The sequence below is a fragment of the Phyllobates terribilis genome, unplaced genomic scaffold, assembly GCF_046119375.1.
Source record: "Phyllobates terribilis strain yellow unplaced genomic scaffold, ASM4611937v1 Scaffold_1__5_contigs__length_1240528914, whole genome shotgun sequence".
Lineage (NCBI taxonomy): Eukaryota > Metazoa > Chordata > Amphibia > Anura > Dendrobatidae > Phyllobates > Phyllobates terribilis.
The window spans coordinates 896,899,086-896,919,071 of NW_027362761.1; the positions used below are offsets into that span (position 1 = coordinate 896,899,086).

Genomic DNA, 19,986 nt, shown 5'->3' on the forward strand with positions numbered 1-19,986 from the left:
CACCAGGCGGAAAGGCAGCATTTCTGTAGCCAAGAGCTTGCAGATGGTGAAATTCAACCTCTTAGCTTTCTCATGGCTAGGAGGAAATGGTCTTTTACTTGTCCACATCTGAGGGACCGAGGGCTGGCTATTGTGCTTAGACGGGGTTGATAAGGGTGTCCCCGGCAAACTGCCGGTCTGTGAGGAAGATGCAGGCGGACATGTTAGGTTGCCTTGATCCAAAGGTGGTGCTATCGATGTCGGACAGCGCTCAAGACCAGCTGGTGTTACCACCTCCAAAGAAAATGATGACCTGCCAATCACGCTGGCTGTTGCGGGTAAAGAGGTGGCAGGTCTGCGCCCCAAAACAGGTGTGACTGCTGTCCCCCCAGTCACAGAGGATGAAGAGGCCGCGGATGCACAAGATATGGCAGACGGTGGTTGGCCCGGCCGGCTAGACCGCATTGTAGCACACTGAGCTTCCCACTGCAACTTATGCTTCATGTCCATGTGCCGGTTCATGCATGAAGTACTCAAACTATGTATTTTTTGGCCTCTACTTAGCTTTTGCTGACAAATGTTACAGATAACACGAGTTGGGTCATCTTTATCGATCTGAAAAAATGCCCAGGCTATGCAAGGCTTAGCACCCATGCGACCTGAAGAGCCACCACGACTTGTGGTGAGAGGCAGAGTTGTGTTTGAGGATGCAGTTGTTGACGTGCTTCCAGTACTACGTCTCTGTCCAGGAAGGCGCAACCTGACCTCGTCGTCACTAGCATCTTCCTCCACCTCCTCTGCTGACCTCATCTCTTGGCTGACTGTGGGTTGACAGTAAGTGGGATCTCCGACCTCATCATCATCACCCTGTGCGTTATCACACCCGTCGTCCTCAGAGCCAACCTGTTCCTGCCCTGACAAAAAACTAAAGTTGTCGCTCCAATCAGGTATTTGAGTCTTATCATCGTCTTCCTCATTGTCTCCACCAACAGGAGTTACAGTTTGGGAATGAGGGTCTACATTATGGTCAGAACCTTCTGCGTCTGGTCCTGGATCCGACTCATAAAGATTCTGGGCATCAGTGCAGATCATTTCCTCGTCTGGATTCACAGAAGCGCTGGAGTCGACCTCTGATTCCCAGGCTATAGTATGAGTAAACAGCTCTGCAGACTCAACCATCTGTTCTACCTCATACTCAGACGGGCAGCTGGAGATTTGGGAGCTGTGAGGAAGCAAGTGCGATTTGGGTGACACCTTTGAGGACTGGAGTATTTGTGATGTTGAAGTTGATGTGGAGGAGAGCCCACTTAAAGGAGCACTTGATATCCGTTGAAGCACCTGCTGTTTTTGTGCCTCATCTGGAATTTGTAGCGATTGGCGTGGCCGTAAGAAAGGGATCTTATCACATTGTCCGCTAAAAGAAGTAGACATTTTAGTTTGGCTGGAAGATGGTCTTTCTTCTGCACCTACCCCACGGACACAACCTTTTATCCCCTTCCCAACACGCCTATTCCCCTTTCCACCAGCAGCAGGCCTTTTTCCACTCATTTTGGTGGTTAACTAATTCACAACTCTGGAGTTGTTTGCACAAAAAAACAATGGATGGTAACCGAGCAGAGCTGAGTGGCCAAACTGTGGTATTAGGCCAAAACTATTGGCTGGGTTAGATGCAGAAAAAAATTATTTTTAATTTGCAACCTGATGGAGGTCAGTATAGATGGACTAATAGACCAAGTCCCACACACCGCTAGAAGCCCAAATATTTTTTCAGAGCTAGATGCAGAAAATGTTTTTATTCAATTTGCAACCTGATGGAGGTCAGTATAGATGGACTAATAGACCAAGTCCCACACACTGCTAGAAGCCCAAATATTTTTTCAGAGCTAGATGCAGAAAAAAATTATTTTTAATTTGCAACCTGATGGAGGTCAGTATAGATGGACTAATAGACCAAGTCCCACACACTGCTAGAAGCCCAAATATTTTTTCAGAGCTAGATGCAGAAAAAAATTATTTTTAATTTGCAACCTGATGGAGGTCAGTATAGATGGACTAATAGACCAAGTCCCACACACCGCTAGAAGCCCAAATATTTTTTCAGAGCTAGATGCAGAAAAAAATTATATTCAATTTGCACCCTGCTGGAGGTCAGTATAGAAGGACTAATAGAACAAGTCCCACACACTGCTAGAAGCCCAAATATTTTTTCAGAGCTAAATGAAGAAAAAAATTATTTTTAATTTGCAACCTGATGGAGGTCAGTATAGATGGACTAATAGACCAAGTCCCACACACTGCTAGAAGCCCAAATATTTTTTCAGAGCTAGATGCAGAAAAAAATTATTTTTAATTTGCAACCTGATGGAGGTCAGTATAGATGGACTAATAGACCAAGTCCCACACACCGCTAGAAGCCCAAATATTTTTTCAGAGCTAGATGCAGAAATTTTTTTTATTCAATTTGCAACCTGATGGAGGTCAGTATAGATGGACTAATAGACCAAGTCCCACACACTGCTAGAAGCCCAAATATTTTTTCAGAGCTAGATGCAGAAAAAAATTATTTTTAATTTGCAACCTGATGGAGGTCAGTATAGATGGACTAATAGACCAAGTCCCACACACTGCCAGAAGCCCAAATATTTTTTCAGAGCTAGATGCAGAAAAAAATTATTTTTAATTTGCAACCTGTTGGAGGTCAGTATAGATGGTCTAATAGAACAAGTCCCACACGCTGCTAGAAGCCCAAATATTTTTTCAGAGCTAAATGAAGAAAAAAATTATTTTTAATTTGCAACCTGATGGAGGTCAGTATAGATGGACTAATAGACCAAGTCCCACACACTGCTAGAAGCCCAAATATTTTTTCAGAGCTAGATGCAATAAAAAAATTATATTCAGTTTGCAACCTGATGGAGGTCAGTATAGATGGACTAATAGAATGATGCTATGCCCAAAAGATTTTACTTCACTAGGTGCAGTAAAAAAATTGGTATTCTATACACAGGTGGTATATCTTGCAACACAGATAGGCTACTCCACTGACTAACACACTCTGCAATAGGCCAAAAAGGATTAGCTTTGCTAGATTCAGCCAAATGCTGTGAAAAAAACTTGCACAGCACTGGCACAGACCTGCCTGGCAAAAACTGATAGGAACTGATGTAACCTAGTCCTGAAAAGGACTCCAACTACAATTAGTCTTTACTCCCACAATCTATCTATTTAAGAGCACAGACCTGCCTGATAAAAGTCGTAGGAAATGCTGTAACCTAGTCCTTAAAAGGACTGCAATCACAACTATTCCCTACTCCCAAGCTATCTGTATATTTGTGCGAAAATTGGCTTGAAATTAACAAGGTATAGCGCACACAGCAACAGCGGTGCCGTCTAACACGCAGCTGCAGCAGTGAGAAAATGGTGGCGACGGGGAAAATGGCTTGGTCTTATAGGGCAAGGACATGTGACATACACTGCCAATCACACATGCCCTTGCTTGTGTGAAAAAAAGCACTTCGCTCCGTGTGTGCGCTGCTGATAGGCTGACAGATTGCACCTCCCCACTGCAAATTCGGGAAAGAGAAAAAAAAATGGAGATCTTCATTGTTCCTGCAGAGATCCATCCCCTGCCCCTCCCCCCGCCCCGCTGTACACTCAAACTGCGTATTAACATTAATTTTCATCATTACTGAGAAAATATCCAGTTATGATTTTGGTGCACGAACAGTTATCGAACATAACCTCGAACAGCCGAATTTTTATCAAATTGTTCGTGTTCGCCGACCGGATCGAACACCGCCCAAAACAGCTCGAATTTGAGATTGGCGAACAGTTCGACTAGAACAACGCTCATCTCTACTTGGCACTCTCAACTCCCCTGATGGAGAAGCCAGGGCCCACCGGAGGAGTCGGGTTCTCTGGTGGGCTCGTCCAATGCTGCCCTAAAGCAGGCCAGTCTAAGAAAAGTGTGTGGGGATGTTCCGCAGAGAAATATGGGTGGCTGGGGACCGTTTATGGACACCCGGCCGCGGGGCGGCTGGGGACCGAGTGTGGACACCCGGCCGCCGGGCGGCTGGGGACTGAGTATGGATAAAAGGGCCGCCGACGCAGCCATGACATGGTGACCGGCGTCTGCCTCCACATGCCTAAAAGGCCCAATTTCAAGTGCAAGCAAGCTAGCAGTATGGTATTGCAGCCTAGGGGGGGGGGGGGGGGCAGGTTGCACACTTACGCTTGCATTCCAAGAAAACAAAGCAGATGCTAACTTTTATCATCATCATGCTCCTCACCTTGGCACAAACAACTCCCCTGATGGAGAAGCCAGGGCCCACCGGAGGAGTCGGGTTCTCTGGTGGGCTCGTCCAATGCTGCCCTAAAGCAGGCCAGTCTAAGAAAAGTGTGTGGGGATGTTCCGCAGAGAAATATGGGCGGCTGGGGACCGTTTATGGACACCCGGCCGCGGGGCGGCTGGGGACCGAGTGTGGACACCCGGCCGCCAGGCGGCTGGGGACTGAGTATGGATAAAAGGGCCGCCGACGCAGCCATGACATGGTGGCCGGCGTCTGCCTCCACATGCCTCAAAGGCCCAATTTCAAGTGCAAGCAAGCTAGCAGTATGGTATTGCAGCCTGGGGGTGGGTGGGTGGCAGGTTGCACACTTACGCTTGCATTCCAAGAAAACAAAGCAGATGCTAACGTCTATCATCATCATGCTCCTCACCTTGGCACAAACAACTAACCTGATTGAGAAGCCAGGGCCCACCGGAGGTGTCGGGTTCTCTGGTGGGCTCGTCCAATGCTGCCCTAAAGCAGGCCAGTCTAAGAAAAGTGTGTGGGGATGTTCCGCAGAGAAATCGGGGTGGCTGGGGACCGTTTATGGACACCCGGCCGCCCCCAAGAGGCTGGGGACCATGTGTGGACACCTGGCCGCGGGGCGGCTGGGGACCGAGTGTGGACACCCGGCCGCCGGGCGGCTGGGGACTGAGTATGGATAAAAGGGCCGCCAATGCAGCCATGACATGGTGGCCGGTGTCTGCCTCCACATGCCTAAAAGGCCCAATTTCAAGTGCAAGCAAGCTAGCAGTATGGTATTGCAGCCTGGGGGTGGGTGGGTGGCAGGTTGCACACTTACGCTTGCATTCCAAGAAAACAATGCAGATGCTAACTTCTATCATCCTCATCATGCTCCTCACCTTGGGACAAACAACTCCCCCGATGGACAAGCCAGGGCCCACCGGAGGAGTCGGGTTCTCTGGTGGGCACGTCCAATGCTGCCCTAAAGCAGGTCAGTCTAAGAAAAGTGTGTGGGGATGATCCGCAGAGAAATATGGGCGGCTGGGGACCGTTTATGGACACTCGGCCGCGGGGCGGCTGGGGACCGAGTGTGGAAACCCGGTGGCCGGGCGGCTGGGGACTGAGTATGGATAAAAGGGCCGACAACGCAGCCATGACATGGTGGCCGGCGTCTGCCTCCACATGCCTAAAAGGCCCAATTTCAAGTGCAAGCAAGCTAACAGTATGGTATTGCAGCCTGGGGGTGGGTGGGTGGCAGGTTGCACACTTACGCTTGCATTCCAAGAAAACAAAGCAGATGCTAACTTCTATCATCATCATGCTCCTCACCTTGGCACAAACAACTCCCCTGATGGAGAAGCCAGGGCCCACCGGAGGAGTCGGGTTCTCTGGTGGGCTCGTCCAATGCTGCCCTAAAGCAGGCCAGTCTAAGAAAAGTGTGTGGGGATGTTCCGCAGAGAAATATGGGTGGCTGGGGACCGTTTATGGACACCCGGCCGCGGGGCGGCTGGGGACCGAGTGTGGACACCCGGCCGCCGGGCGGATGGGGACTGAGTATGGATAAAAGGGCCGCCGACGCAGCCATGACATGGTGACCGGCGTCTGCCTCCACATGCCTAAAAGGCCCAATTTCAAGTGCAAGCAAGCTAGCAGTATGGTATTGCAGCCTGGGGGTGGGTGGGTGGCAGGTTGCACACTTACGCTTGCATTCCAAGAAAACAAAGCAGATGCTAACTTTTATCATCATCATGCTCCTCACCTTGGCACAAACAACTCCCCTGATGGAGAAGCCAGGGCCCACCGGAGGAGTCGGGTTCTCTGGTGGGCTCGTCCAATGCTGCCCTAAAGCAGGCCAGTCTAAGAAAAGTGTGTGGGGATGTTCCGCAGAGAAATATGGGCGGCTGGGGACCGTTTATGGACACCCGGCCGCGGGGCGGCTGGGGACCGAGTGTGGACACCCGGCCGCCAGGCGGCTGGGGACTGAGTATGGATAAAAGGGCCGCCGACGCAGCCATGACATGGTGGCCGGCGTCTGCCTCCACATGCCTCAAAGGCCCAATTTCAAGTGCAAGCAAGCTAGCAGTATGGTATTGCAGCCTGGGGGTGGGTGGGTGGCAGGTTGCACACTTACGCTTGCATTCCAAGAAAACAAAGCAGATGCTAACGTCTATCATCATCATGCTCCTCACCTTGGCACAAACAACTAACCTGATTGAGAAGCCAGGGCCCACCGGAGGTGTCGGGTTCTCTGGTGGGCTCGTCCAATGCTGCCCTAAAGCAGGCCAGTCTAAGAAAAGTGTGTGGGGATGTTCCGCAGAGAAATCGGGGTGGCTGGGGACCGTTTATGGACACCCGGCCGCCCCCAAGAGGCTGGGGACCATGTGTGGACACCTGGCCGCGGGGCGGCTGGGGACCGAGTGTGGACACCCGGCCGCCGGGCGGCTGGGGACTGAGTATGGATAAAAGGGCCGCCAATGCAGCCATGACATGGTGGCCGGTGTCTGCCTCCACATGCCTCAAAGGCCCAATTTCAAGTGCAAGCAAGCTAACAGTATGGTATTGCAGCCTGGGGGTGGGTGGGTGGCAGGTTGCACACTTACGCTTGCATTCCAAGAAAACAAAGCAGATGCTAACTTCTATCATCATCATGCTCCTCACCTTGGCACAAACAACTCCCCTGATGGAGAAGCCAGGGCCCACCGGAGGAGTCGGGTTCTCTGGTGGGCTCGTCCAATGCTGCCCTAAAGCAGGCCAGTCTAAGAAAAGTGTGTGGGGATGTTCCGCGGAGAAATCGGGGTGGCTGGGGACCGTTTATGGACACCCGGCCGCGGGGCGGCTGGGGACCGAGTGTGGACACCCGGCTGCCGGGCGGCTGGGGACTGAGTATGGATAAATGGGCCGCCAATGCAGCCATGACATGGTGGCCGGCATCTGCCTCCACATGCCTAAAAGGCCCAATTTCAAGTGCAAGCAACCTAGCAGTATAGTATTGCAGCCTGGGGGTGGGTGGGTGGCAGGTTGCACACTTACGCTTGCATTCCAAGAAAATAATGCAGATGTTAATTTCTATCATCCTCATCATGCTCCTCACCTTGGGACAAACAACTCCCCTGATGGAGAAGCCAGGGCCCACCGGAGGAGTCGAGTTCTCTGGTGGGCTCGTCCAATGCTGCCCTAAAGCAGGCCAGTCTAAGAAAAGTGTGTGGGGATGTTCCGCGGAGAAATCGGGGCGGCTGGGGACCGTTTATGGACACCCGGCCGCCCCCAGGTGGCTGGGGATCGTGTGTGGACACCCGGCCGCCGGGCGGCTGGGGACTGAGTATGGATAAAACGGCCGCCAACGCAGCCATGACATGGTGGCTGGCGTCTGCCTCCACATGCCTAAAAGGCCCAATTTCAAGTGCAAGCAAGCTAGCAGTATGGTATTGCATCCTGGGGGTGGGTGGGTGGCAGGTTGCACACTTACGCTTGCATTCCAACAAAACAAAGCAGATGCTAACTTCTATCATCCTCATCATGCTCCTCACCTTGGCACTCTCAACTCCCCTGATGGAGAAGCCAGGGCCCACCGGAGGAGTCGGGTTCTCTGGTGGGCTCGTCCAATGCTGCCCTAAAGCAGGCCAGTCTAAGAAAAGTGTGTGGGGATGTTCCGCAGAGAAATATGGGTGGCTGGGGACCGTTTATGAACACCCGGCCGCGGGGCGGCTGGGGACCGAGTGTGGACACCCGGCCGCCGGGCGGCTGGGGACTGAGTATGGATAAAAGGGCCGCCGACGCAGCCATGACATGGTGGCCGGCGTCTGCCTCCACATGCCTCAAAGGCCCAATTTCAAGTGCAAGCAAGCTAGCAGTATGGTATTGCAGCCTAGGGGTGGGTGGGTGGCAGGTTGCACACTTACGCTTGCATTCCAAGAAATCAAAGCAGATGCTAACTTCTATCATCATCATGCTCCTCACCTTGGCACAAACAACTCCCCTGATGGAGAAGCCAGGGCCCACCGGAGGAGTCGGGTTCTCTGGTGGGCTCGTCCAATGCTGCCCTAAAGCAGGCCAGTCTAAGAAAAGTGTGTGGGGATGTTCCGCGGAGAAATGGGGGCGGCTTGGGACCGTTTATGGACACCCGGCCGCGGTGCGGCTGTGGACTGAGTGTGGACACCCGGCCGCCGGGCGGCTGGGGACTGAGTATGGATAAAAGGGCCGCCAACGCAGCCATGACATGGTGGCCGGCGTCTGCCTCCACATGCCTAAAAGGCCCAGTTTCAAGTGCAAGCAAGCTAGCAGTATGGTATTGCATCCTGAGGGTGGGTGGGTGGCACGTTGCACACTTACGCTTGCATTCCAAGAAAACAAAGCAGATGCTAACTTCTATCATCCTCATCATGCTCCTCACCTTGGCACTCTCAACTCCCCTGATGGAGAAGCCAGGGCCCACCGGAGGAGTTGGGTTCTCTGGTGGGCTCGTCCAATGCTGCCCTAAAGCAGGCCAGTCTAAGAAAAGTGTGTGGGGATGATCCGCAGAGAAATATGGGCGGCTGGGGACCGTTTATGGACACTCGGCCGCGGGGCGGCTGGGGACCGAGTGTGGAAACCCGGTGGCCGGGCGGCTGGGGACTGAGTATGGATAAAAGGGCCGACAACGCAGCCATGACATGGTGGCCGGCGTCTGCCTCCACATGCCTAAAAGGCCCAATTTCAAGTGCAAGCAAGCTAACAGTATGGTATTGCAGCCTGGGGGTGGGTGGGTGGCAGGTTGCACACTTACGCTTGCATTCCAAGAAAACAAAGCAGATGCTAACTTCTATCATCATCATGCTCCTCACCTTGGCACAAACAACTCCCCTGATGGAGAAGCCAGGGCCCACCGGAGGAGTCGGGTTCTCTGGTGGGCTCGTCCAATGCTGCCCTAAAGCAGGCCAGTCTAAGAAAAGTGTGTGGGGATGTTCCGCGGAGAAATCGGGGTGGCTGGGGACCGTTTATGGACACCCGGCCGCGGGGCGGCTGGGGACCGAGTGTGGACACTCGGCTGCCGGGCGGCTGGGGACTGAGTATGGATAAATGGGCCGCCAATGCAGAGATGACATGGTGGCCGGCATCTGCCTCCACATGCCTAAAAGGCCCAATTTCAAGTGCAAGCAAGCTAGCAGTATGGTATTGCAGCCTGGGGGTGGGTGGGTGGCAGGTTGCACACTTACGCTTGCATTCCAAGAAAATAATGCAGATGTTAACTTCTATCATCCTCATCATGCTCCTCACCTTGGGACAAACAACTCCCCTGATGGAGAAGCCAGGGCCCACCGGAGGAGTCGAGTTCTCTGGTGGGCTCGTCCAATGCTGCCCTAAAGCAGGCCAGTCTAAGAAAAGTCTTTGTGGATGTTCCCCGGAGAAATCGGGGCGGCTGGGGACCGTTTATGGACACCCGGCCGCCCCCAGGTGGCTGGGGATCGTGTGTGGACACCCGGCCGCCGGGCTGCTGGGGACTGAGTATGGATAAAACGGCCGCCAACACAGCCATGACATGGTGGCTGGCGTCTGCCTCCACATGCCTAAAAGGCCCAATTTCAAGTGCAAGCAAGCTAGCAGTATGGTATTGCATCCTGGGGGTGGGTGGGTGGCAGGTTGCACACTTACGCTTGCATTCCAACAAAACAAAGCAGATGCTAACTTCTATCATCCTCATCATGCTCCTCACCTTGGCACTCTCAACTCCCCTGATGGAGAAGCCAGGGCCCACCGGAGGAGTCGGGTTCTCTGGTGGGCTCGTCCAATGCTGCCCTAAAGCAGGCCAGTCTAAGAAAAGTGTGTGGGGATGTTCCGCAGAGAAATATGGGTGGCTGGGGACCGTTTATGAACACCCGGCCGCGGGGCGGCTGGGGACCGAGTGTGGACACCCGGCCGCCGGGCGGCTGGGGACTGAGTATGGATAAAAGGGCCGCCGACGCAGCCATGACATGGTGGCCGGCGTCTGCCTCCACATGCCTCAAAGGCCCAATTTCAAGTGCAAGCAAGCTAGCAGTATGGTATTGCAGCCTGGGGGTGGGTGGGTGGCAGGTTGCACACTTACGCTTGCATTCCAAGAAAACAAAGCAGATGCTAACTTCTATCATCATCATGCTCCTCACCTTGGCACAAACAACTCCCCTGATGGAGAAGCCAGGGCCCACCGGAGGAGTCGGGTTCTCTGGTGGGCTCGTCCAATGCTGCCCTAAAGCAGGCCAGTCTAAGAAAAGTGTGTGGAGATGTTCCGCGGAGAAATGGGGGCGGCTTGGGACCGTTTATGGACACCCGGCCGCGGGGCGGCTGGGGACCGAGTGTGGACACCCGGCCGCCGGGCGGCTGGGGACTGAGTATGGATAAAAGGGCCGCCTACGCAGCCATGACATGGTGGCCGGCGTCTGCCTCCACATGCCTAAAAGGCCCAGTTTCAAGTGCAAGCAAGCTAGCAGTATGGTATTGCATCCTGAGGGTGGGTGGGTGGCAGGTTGCACACTTACGCTTGCATTCCAAGAAACCAAAGCAGATGCTAACTTCTATCATCCTCATCATGCTCCTCACCTTGGCACTCTCAACTCCCCTGATGGAGAAGCCAGGGCCCACCGGAGGAGTCGGGTTCTCTGGTGGGCTCGTCCAATGCTGCCCTAAAGCAGGCCAGTCTAAGAAAAGTGTGTGGGGATGTTCCACAGAGAAATATGGGTGGCTGGGGACCGTTTATGGACACCCGGCCGCGGGGCGGCTGGGGACCGAGTGTGGACACCCGGCCGCCGGGCGGCTGGGTACTGAGTATGGATAAAAGGGCCGCCGACGCAGCCATGACATGGTGGCCGGCGTCTGCCTCCACATGCCTAAAAGGCCCAATTTCAAGTGCAAGCAAGCTAGCAATATGGTATTGCAGCCTGGGGGTGGGTGGGTGGCAGGTTGCACACTTACGCTTGCATTCCAAGAAAACAAAGCAGATGCTAACTTCTATCATCATCATGCTCCTCACCTTGGCACAAACAACTCCCCTGATGGAGAAGCCAGGGCCCACCGGAGGAGTCGGGTTCTCTGGTGGGCTCGCCCAATGCTGCCCTATAGCAGGCCAGTCTAAGAAAAGTGTGTGGGGATGTTCCCCGGAGAAATCGGGGCGGCTGGGGACCGTTTATGGACACCCGGCCGCCCCCAGGCGGCTGGGGACCATGTGTGGACACTCGGCCGCGGTGCGGCTGGGGACTGAGTGTGGACACCCGGCCGCCGGGCGGCTGGGGACTGAGTATGGATAAAAGGGCCGCCAACGCAGCCATGACATGGTGGCCGGCGTCTGCCTCCACATGCCTAAAAGGCCCAGTTTCAAGTGCAAGCAAGCTAGCAGTATGGTATTGCATCCTGAGGGTGGGTGGGTGGCACGTTGCACACTTACGCTTGCATTCCAAGAAAACAAAGCAGATGCTAACTTCTATCATCCTCATCATGCTCCTCACCTTGGCACTCTCAACTCCCCTGATGGAGAAGCCAGGGCCCACCGGAGGAGTCGGGTTCTCTGGTGGGCTCGTCCAATGCTGCCCTAAAGCAGGCCAGTCTAAGAAAAGTGTGTGGGGATGTTCCGCAGAGAAATATGGGCGGCTGGGGACCGTTTATGGACACCCGGCCGCGGGGCGGCTGGGGACCGAGTGTGGACACCCGGCCGCCGGGTGGCTGGGGACTGAATATGGATAAAAGGGCCGCAAATGCAGCCATGACATGGTGGCCGGCGTCTGCCTCCACATGCCTAAAAGGCCCAATTTCAAGTGCAAGCAAGCTAGCAGTATGGTATTGCAGCCTGGCGGTGGGTGGGTGGCAGGTTGCACACTTACGCTTGCATTCCAAGAAAACAATGCATATGCTAACTTCTATCATCCTCATCATGCTCCTCACCTTGGGACAAACAACTCCCCCAATGGACAAGCCAGGGCCCAAAGGAGGAGTCGGGTTCTCTGGTGGGCTCGTCCAATGCTGCCCTAAAGCAGGCCAGTCTAATAAAAGTCTGTGTGGATGTTTCCCCGGAGAAATCGGGGCGGCTGGGGACCGTTTATGGACACCCGGCCGCCCCCAGGTGGCAGGGGATCGTGTGTGGACACCCGGCCGCGGGGTGGCTGGGGACCGAGTGTGGACACCCGGCCTCCCCCTGGCGGCTGGGGACCGTGTGTGGACACCTGGCCGCGGGACGGCTGGGGACCGAGTGTGGACACCCGACCGCTCCCTGGCAGCTGGGGACGGAGCGTGGACACCCGGCCGCCGGGCGGCTGGGTACTGAGTATGGATACCTCGCTGCCGAAGCAGCCATGTGGCAGTGGCCAGCTTCGGCCTCCTCAAAACTGAAAGGCCCCATTTCAAGTGCAACCTAGCAGTATGGTATTGCAGCCTGGGGGTGGGTGGGTGGTTGGCTGCATATTTGCTCTGGCATTGCAAGGAATGGGGGAGGTACAATTGAACACTGCCCTGGGACAAGGACTTGCACGGGGATAGTTGCAAGTCTGCATCTTCTGATGCGGCAAGGATCACTTCTGATGGGCACACTTTTAAGCAGTGACCTGGGAGTCAGAGATGCTTCCAGGGGTCGTCCCCATGCTGTCCCCATGTCTTTTCAGCACTGTATGCATGTGTCACACAGCACATGGCCAGATAAGGTTGTAAAATGTTAAAATGACATTTCCCGGTGAATGCATTTGTCACAGTTGAAAGCAATACAAAAGTGCAAAAATGCATAAAAAATGCTACTTGTGAACATAGCCCAAGGTGTGGAGGAGTATTTTTGTTTTTGGCTATTTATTTTATCTTATACACAAGTCTTTACCCTGGAAAAGAAATTCCTTCACATATTTCACAGGAAAAAAGTTTCACTTTCGTTTTTGAACGTTTTTTTATGAGCCTGTAAAAGTGGCTTAATACCTCTGAACACGTTGTTGACAGCAGTGACCTGGGGGTCAGAAATGCTTCCTGGGGTGATCCCCATGCTGTCCCCATGTCATTTGAGCACTGTCACTATCGTTTTGGGCACTTTTTAGGCTTTCTACAGACTGCCGGGGGTGCCGCCGCAAAAATGCTCGGGTCTCCCATAGACTAACATTGGGCTCGTTGCTCGGGTCGAGCACCCGAGTATCACGGCAAGCTCGGGCCGAGCTTCAAGCACCCGAGCATTTTAGTGCTCGCTCAACACTAATGGTAACTGATGGTAATGAACAGCCTATTTAATAACACCTCAAATATCAATATTGTAAAGCCTCTAACTGCCCAGAAAATACATGTTTATCACTTTTAGGTTTTCTATGATTGTCTTGAACCTCTTTGGTGCTTTTTTTACACAAACAGAGCCTTATTAATGTCCAAGTGACCTCAACCTATCTGGCTATGGGAAAATTGATGATATCCATTGGTAAATAACACGTTTTTTAATAACATACTCCAGTATTGGACTTGTTAGACTACTTAAACTGTAAAAACGGACCAAAATGTATCCCTTTTTGGGGATAGATGCCTGCCTTGCTGATTTTAAAACACAGGTGGTGAAAATGGAAGAAGCAATAGCTTTTTTGCAAAAAAAAAGGTGAAGCTATTCCTCTTTGGAGAATTTCAAGAGCGTTGTTCTTTAGTAAATGAAGAAATGATAGCATTTTCACAAGCTGTTGACAAATTATCTTTTCATTTAGGGAGCAAGAACAGATTAGCTGTTTTGAAAGTTTAGAAGTAATGGCTTCTCAACTACGAATAAAAAAAATCATCCCTTTCTTGGGATCCGCTATTCTCAAAATGACCAAAAACGTACAAAGGGTTTTTATCAAACCATCTAAAAATTATCACTTTTTAGGAAACAGGAACATGTTAGCTCTTTTAAACGTGAACAAGCAATGGCTTTTCAAGAAGCCATGACAAAAAGATCTCTATATTGGGACATTTATTATTTCTCAGCAGTAGCATAGTATAGCTGTACAACTTTCTGGACAAGCGCAGGAGATGTGTGTAGGCACCTAGCCGCAGTGACAGAAGTTCCAGAGTGGGTCAGGCAAGGAGATGTGTATCAGTGTAGAGCCAGCAATGGCAGCCCTGGCAGCAGCAGTATAGTATAGCACTACAAAACATAATAAAAGCCAGGAGACTGTCAAAACTGTGCAGTGGCTGTGGCAACGGCAGAAACCACAAGGTATAAAAATACAATGGACAGGCAAGGAAATATTTGGCAGTGAAGGGTCAATTATATAAAAAGCTCTTTAATTGGCTATTCTGTTTTTAATCAATCATTAATTAAGCAGGTAAAAGGTCTGGAGATTATTCCAGGTGTGGCATTTGCATTTTGAAGCTGTTGATGGATAATCACAGAATACTTTCCATGGTGAAGAAAAAACCCTTCACAACATCCATTCAAGTGTAGAACACTCTCCAGAAAGTAGGTGTTTCAGTATCTAAGTCTACCATAAAGAGAAGACTTCATGAGAGCAAATACAGAGGGTTCATCACAAGGAGCAAATCATTAATCAGCCTTAAAATTCAAATGCCAGATTAGACTTTGCCAGAAAAACATCTAAAGAAGCCAGCCCAGTTCTGGAAACACATTCTTTGGACAGATGAAACTAAGATCAACCTGAACCAGAATGATGGGAGGAAGAAAATATGGAGAGGGTTTGGAATGGCTCATGATCCAAAGCATACCTCTGTAAGACATGATGGAGGCAGTGGGATGGCATGGGCATGCAAGGCTTCCAATTGCATTGGGTCACTAGTGTTTATTGATGATGTGACTGAAGACAGAAGCAGCCGGATGAATTTTATAGAGTACAGGGTTATACATTCAGCTCAGATTCAACATAATGCAACAAGGTTGATTGGATGACGCTTCACAGTACAGATGGACAATGACCAAAAACATACTGCGAAAGCAACCTAGGAGTTTAAGACAAAGAGGTGGAATATTGTAGCATCGGCGTCTCTGCCCACTGCTAGGCAGAGACGCCGTCCCTCTCACCTTCCCGCTCCTGGCGCGGCGTCCTCCTGCGCTCCCCTCCTCGCTGCTGCCGGCGCGCGCTCCTTCCCGGGCTCTGTGCTTAGGGCGCGCGCGCGCTCCCCCTCTCTTAAAGGGACTGCGCACGCCATCGTAAGCAGTCTCTGGCCAATGGCCGGAGGACCTTCCATATATAAAGCACCTCCTCCAAAATGGAGGTGTCCGAGCAAAGTTGTTGCACAGTTTCTGATCTCTGCTTCAGCCCTCAGGTCCCGCTGCTAGCCTGACTCCTCGTCCTGCCTGCCAGCCTGTTATCTGCCCGTTACCTGCCGAGCCTGCCAGCCTGCTCTCCTGGAGCGCTCACCTGTTACCTGCCTGTTACCAGCCCTGTCTGTCTGTCCACTCACCTGGGAGCATCCGTCTGTTACCTGCAGAGTCCGTCAGCCCGATCACCTGGGAGCGCTCACCTGTTACCTGCTGTGTCTGTCATACCACTCACCTGGGAGCACCCGCCTGTTACCTGCTGTATTCGTCAGCCCACTCACCTGGGAGCGCCACCTGTTACCTGCCTGTTACCTGCCTTGTCGGTCTGCCCGCTCACCTGGGAGCGCCCGCCTGTTTCCTGCCAGCCTGCCTGGAGGCTCTGCCGTCACTTGCTGTGACCACCTGCCTGGTAAACCTAGAGACTACTACCTGCTCTGCTGTCACGTACCGTGACCACCTGTCAGCTACCAGAGACTTCTGCCTGCTTGCCGTGTCCATCCGTCATACCGGTTAGTCCCAGCCATCTGACCCGTGGGAGCCACCTGCTTTCCTACAAGGTCGTCCCCAGAGTAGCACCTGGTCCCTCAGCCCAGATCCTCCCTGGTCACGGTGACGTTTGCTGCCGTCCAACCAGGGTCGGTTCGGGTTGATACTTAGTCACGCCCTTCTGGGTCCCTCTTTGCACCTCGGCACAGAGGTTCCACCACCCGGACTCGTTACAAATATCCTGCAATGGCAGAGTCAATCACTGGAACTAGACCCCATCGAGCATGCATTTCACATGCTAAAGACAAAACTTAAGGCAGAAAGACAGACAAACAAGCAACAACTGAAGTCAGCCGCAGTAAAGATCTGTCAAAGCATCACAAAGGAGGAACCCCAGCTTTGGGTGATGTCCATGGCTTCCAGACTTAAAGCAGTCATAAGGATTCTCTGCAAAGTATTAAAAATGAGCATTTTATTTATGTTAAAGTTAATTTATCCAGTTACACTAGGACTACTGGACTCGTGACCCCGCCTAGAACTACTGAAAGGAGTCATTTTGACTCCTTGCTTGTTTTCGTTTATTTTTAGAGTTTCATTTGTGGTTATTTATTAATAATTATATTTTTTGTAATGTATTATTATTGTGAGATCCAACAGTAATGCTTTTGATTGTTTTTTTTCTGCTTTTCTTATTTTTCTACAGAAAATAACAATAATTATAATAGACGTTTTTCAAACATTTTTTTTTATTCAAGTGCACACATATAAACAACAACTGAAGAACAAAAAGCAGAGAAAATGTAGGTGGAGGAGCATAAAAATGAAAATATGGCGCAGAATTCACCTTCTAAACATTTGGTGTTTCGCATTTTAGGCATTGCCTTTGATTTATGGCAGTACATTGCCCACACAAAGACTTACCACAAGTCTTACAATTTCCGACAGATCTATTTTTCTTGCACTTTTCTTTGATCTGGCAAAATTTTGTTTGAACCATCACTTCTGAGCATGTAGAAACTTGGGACGTGGAACCCTTTTCCCTATCTGTGACATAAGGACCACTCAACTCTCTCACAAGCGTTTGCAAAAATGCCTTGCGTGACATTTTTTGGTGGGTAATCTCCTTGAATATTATCCATGCATTTATACCCGCAAAGTCTAAGGCATTTTCAAATGCATGAACAGGCCATCTCCTTGTGCATGTTCGTGTGGTATATTTTCGTGCCATCTGATCCACTACATCTACTCCATATTTTGTTTCATTGTAAAACTTTACCGTTTCTGGAGTTTTTTTAGCGGAATCAGACGCAACAACAACATCTGGATGGACGGAACTCAAAATGACAACATTTTTGTTGGGCTTTCCTTGATATACTGTAAGTGTAAAATTGTCTTCATTTCTAAACACTTTAGTGTTGTACAATTCCTCTTTCATGGATTTTATTTCTTTAGGCACTTCTCGCCTTATCTTGTTCAGTGTTCCCACGATGGTTGTTCCTTTGCTTTTTAGCTGTTTAGCTAATTTTACTGAAGTAAAATAATTATCGGTTGTAACATTGCGACCTTTTTTCAAAAACGGGTCCAATAACTTCATTACCACATGGTCAGCTAAACGGTCCTCAGCACGGCGTGTGTCATCTTTGCCTAGATAAGGGAAGCCATTTGCCAGATATTTGCTCCTCTTATCAAAAGCTAGCCAATATTTGTGGCCATATTTATCTGGTTTGGAAGGCATGTACTGCGTGAATGGACACCTAGTTTTGCTTGGGAAAAGTTGCTCATCCACCGTTATGTATGGGCCAGGTTTGTAACACGCAATACAATTTTCAATAAACCTGTCCCACACAGTAGAAAATAGAGCAAACTTGTCCGTTTGCAGTCTCTCCGATCGAGTAGATTTCTCATCAAATCTGAGAAACCTCATAATTTCAACAAAGCGGTCCCTAGACATTGTCGCTTTGCAAAACGGTATTCCCCAGTCATTACACCAAATACTGCTAATAGAGTGACGATTCGTGCCAGATATTCCACGAGCATAGAATATCGCAATAAATGCATCTAGCTCCTCATCAGATAGAGTAAACTGTAAATTATTGTTCCTGCATGCTTCTGCAAGCGTACAGTTCTTTATATGTGTCAATATATATGAATCAAAAAATAAACGCCATGCGCTCAAAGTACTATCGATAATGATATTTCTTCTGGCGTATCCTGTAGGGCCAGGTGCTTCTCGAAGAATATTTTGGCTGTCACGTCTACCAGGCAAGTGTTCTCCAATTTCAACAGGTTTCCATTGAATACCATCCGCTGAAACTAGTATTCCTTCAGATTCGCCTTCTCTGGTGTTTGTTGTTGCATTACCTTCGCCGCCATCGTTATCTGTTGTTCTTTCATTTCTGGGACGTTTTGCTGATTTTTTCTGTCCACGACCAGGAGGATGGTCACGAGGCAACATAACTGCATGAGCCCGATCCCCAGTTGATGTGCTTGGAATATCTGTAAAAAAGTTGATGAATATTTAGAATTTTTGTTTTGTAAGGGTCCGTGCACACTGGCTGGATTAGCGGCGGAATATTCGACCGGATATTCTCACCACAATCCGGCCCGTACCTGCCCGCTCAGGTACAGAGCGGAGTTTCATACCTGAAGCTCCGCTCCGAACCCCGGGCTGGAGCCGCTGTCTGGGACGGAGCCGTGCTCGCGCGTAAGCAAGCGCTGCTCTGTCCCTGACAGCGGCTCCAGCCCGGGGTTCGGAGCGGAGCTTCAGGCATGAGCGGGCAGGTACGGCCTGTATTGCGGCAAGAATATCCAGATGGCTATTCAGCCAGAATTCTGCTAGTGTGCACAGGCCCTAACTCAGTGTGTGGAAGAACAAATAAATACACATAACTACTTACCTTCTGGATTTGTTCCTTCTGAGTCTTCAGATTCACTTGATATGTTCTGAGGAATGAAATCTTCATCACTGTCAGAATCAAATACATGTTCCTGCAATTCGGATTCCGATTCATCCTCCGGTATGGATTGCAAAGTAGCCAGAATATCCTGAGGCTTTATCAAACATCTTCTCTCCATATTCCTCACAAATTCCATAATTCTATATAGTTCCCTGCTGAAAAATAGAAATGAAATGAAAACTAAAAGAAATAATAACTGTTCTGCCACCTTCAAAAGTAGGTGGGCTGAATCAGTTGACAGACAGCTAAACTATTTCATAACAATTCATACCTGTATGAGTCTTCAGAGCTCGTATGTCTGCGTCTGTTCTCTTTGTCTCTTCAGCTGAACTGAAAGTAAAGTTACTATCCAGAATACTGTCTCCTGCTAGGACCTTAGAAAAACACCACCCTTCATTAGCATAAGATAAGAGCCTAGAGTAAACAAGCTATTTTGTTCAGCATTACACAGTAATACAAGCAGGTAAAACACAAGGAAAATGTGAAAAGTTGACATGTAAATTGAACTACATCTATATGAACATCAGGGTAAATAAGACAGAGTGAAAAAATTATGCACAAAACTTTATAGCAACATTTAGTGACAAAAGGACCTCAAAATATAGTAGGGAGTCAAAATGACTCCCTTCAGTAGTTCTTGGTAAATTTTGAAAAAAACGCGCAAATTTTTCACCAAAATTATTTATTCTCACAAAATCTTTTTTCACATCATATTTGAGGAAAAGTCACCGAGTTTCAAGCCGGAATTCTGAAAAATGTAGTCACAGAAGAGAAATAAAAAACGAAAGGAGTCAAAATGACTCCATCAGTAGTTCTAGTGTTTTTAAGCCTCTGAAATGAAGAGGCTTTGTTGAAAAATGGTTGCAATTCCTAAACGTTTCACAGAATATTTCTGTTCAACCCCTTTAATTAAACTTGAAAGTCTAAGCTTCAATTGCATCATAGTTGTTTCATTCAAAAAAAATAGTTGCATGTAAAGCTGAAAAATTTGCACTCCAAAAGTCATATAGCACTCCTTTGACCACAGTAGCTTTGACCACACATGGGGTATCGTCGCATTCAC

At 50.1% G+C, this 19,986-nt stretch overlaps 1 protein-coding gene across 1 annotated transcript in view; it reads right to left on the minus strand.

The window, feature by feature from the left end:
- Window positions 1-19,363, minus strand: part of LOC141161132 (uncharacterized) — a 68,719-nt gene extending 49,356 nt beyond the window's left edge. Inside the window, exons 1-3 of the mRNA XM_073645938.1 lie at window positions 19,195-19,363; window positions 18,864-19,078; window positions 16,848-18,462 (exon numbers count right to left, since the gene is read on the minus strand). Coding sequence (XP_073502039.1) covers window positions 16,848-18,462; window positions 18,864-19,059 — 1,811 coding nt within the window. The 5' untranslated portion in view covers window positions 19,060-19,078; window positions 19,195-19,363. The remainder of the gene's footprint in view (window positions 1-16,847; window positions 18,463-18,863; window positions 19,079-19,194) is intronic.
- Between the last annotated feature and the right edge of the window lie 623 nt (window positions 19,364-19,986).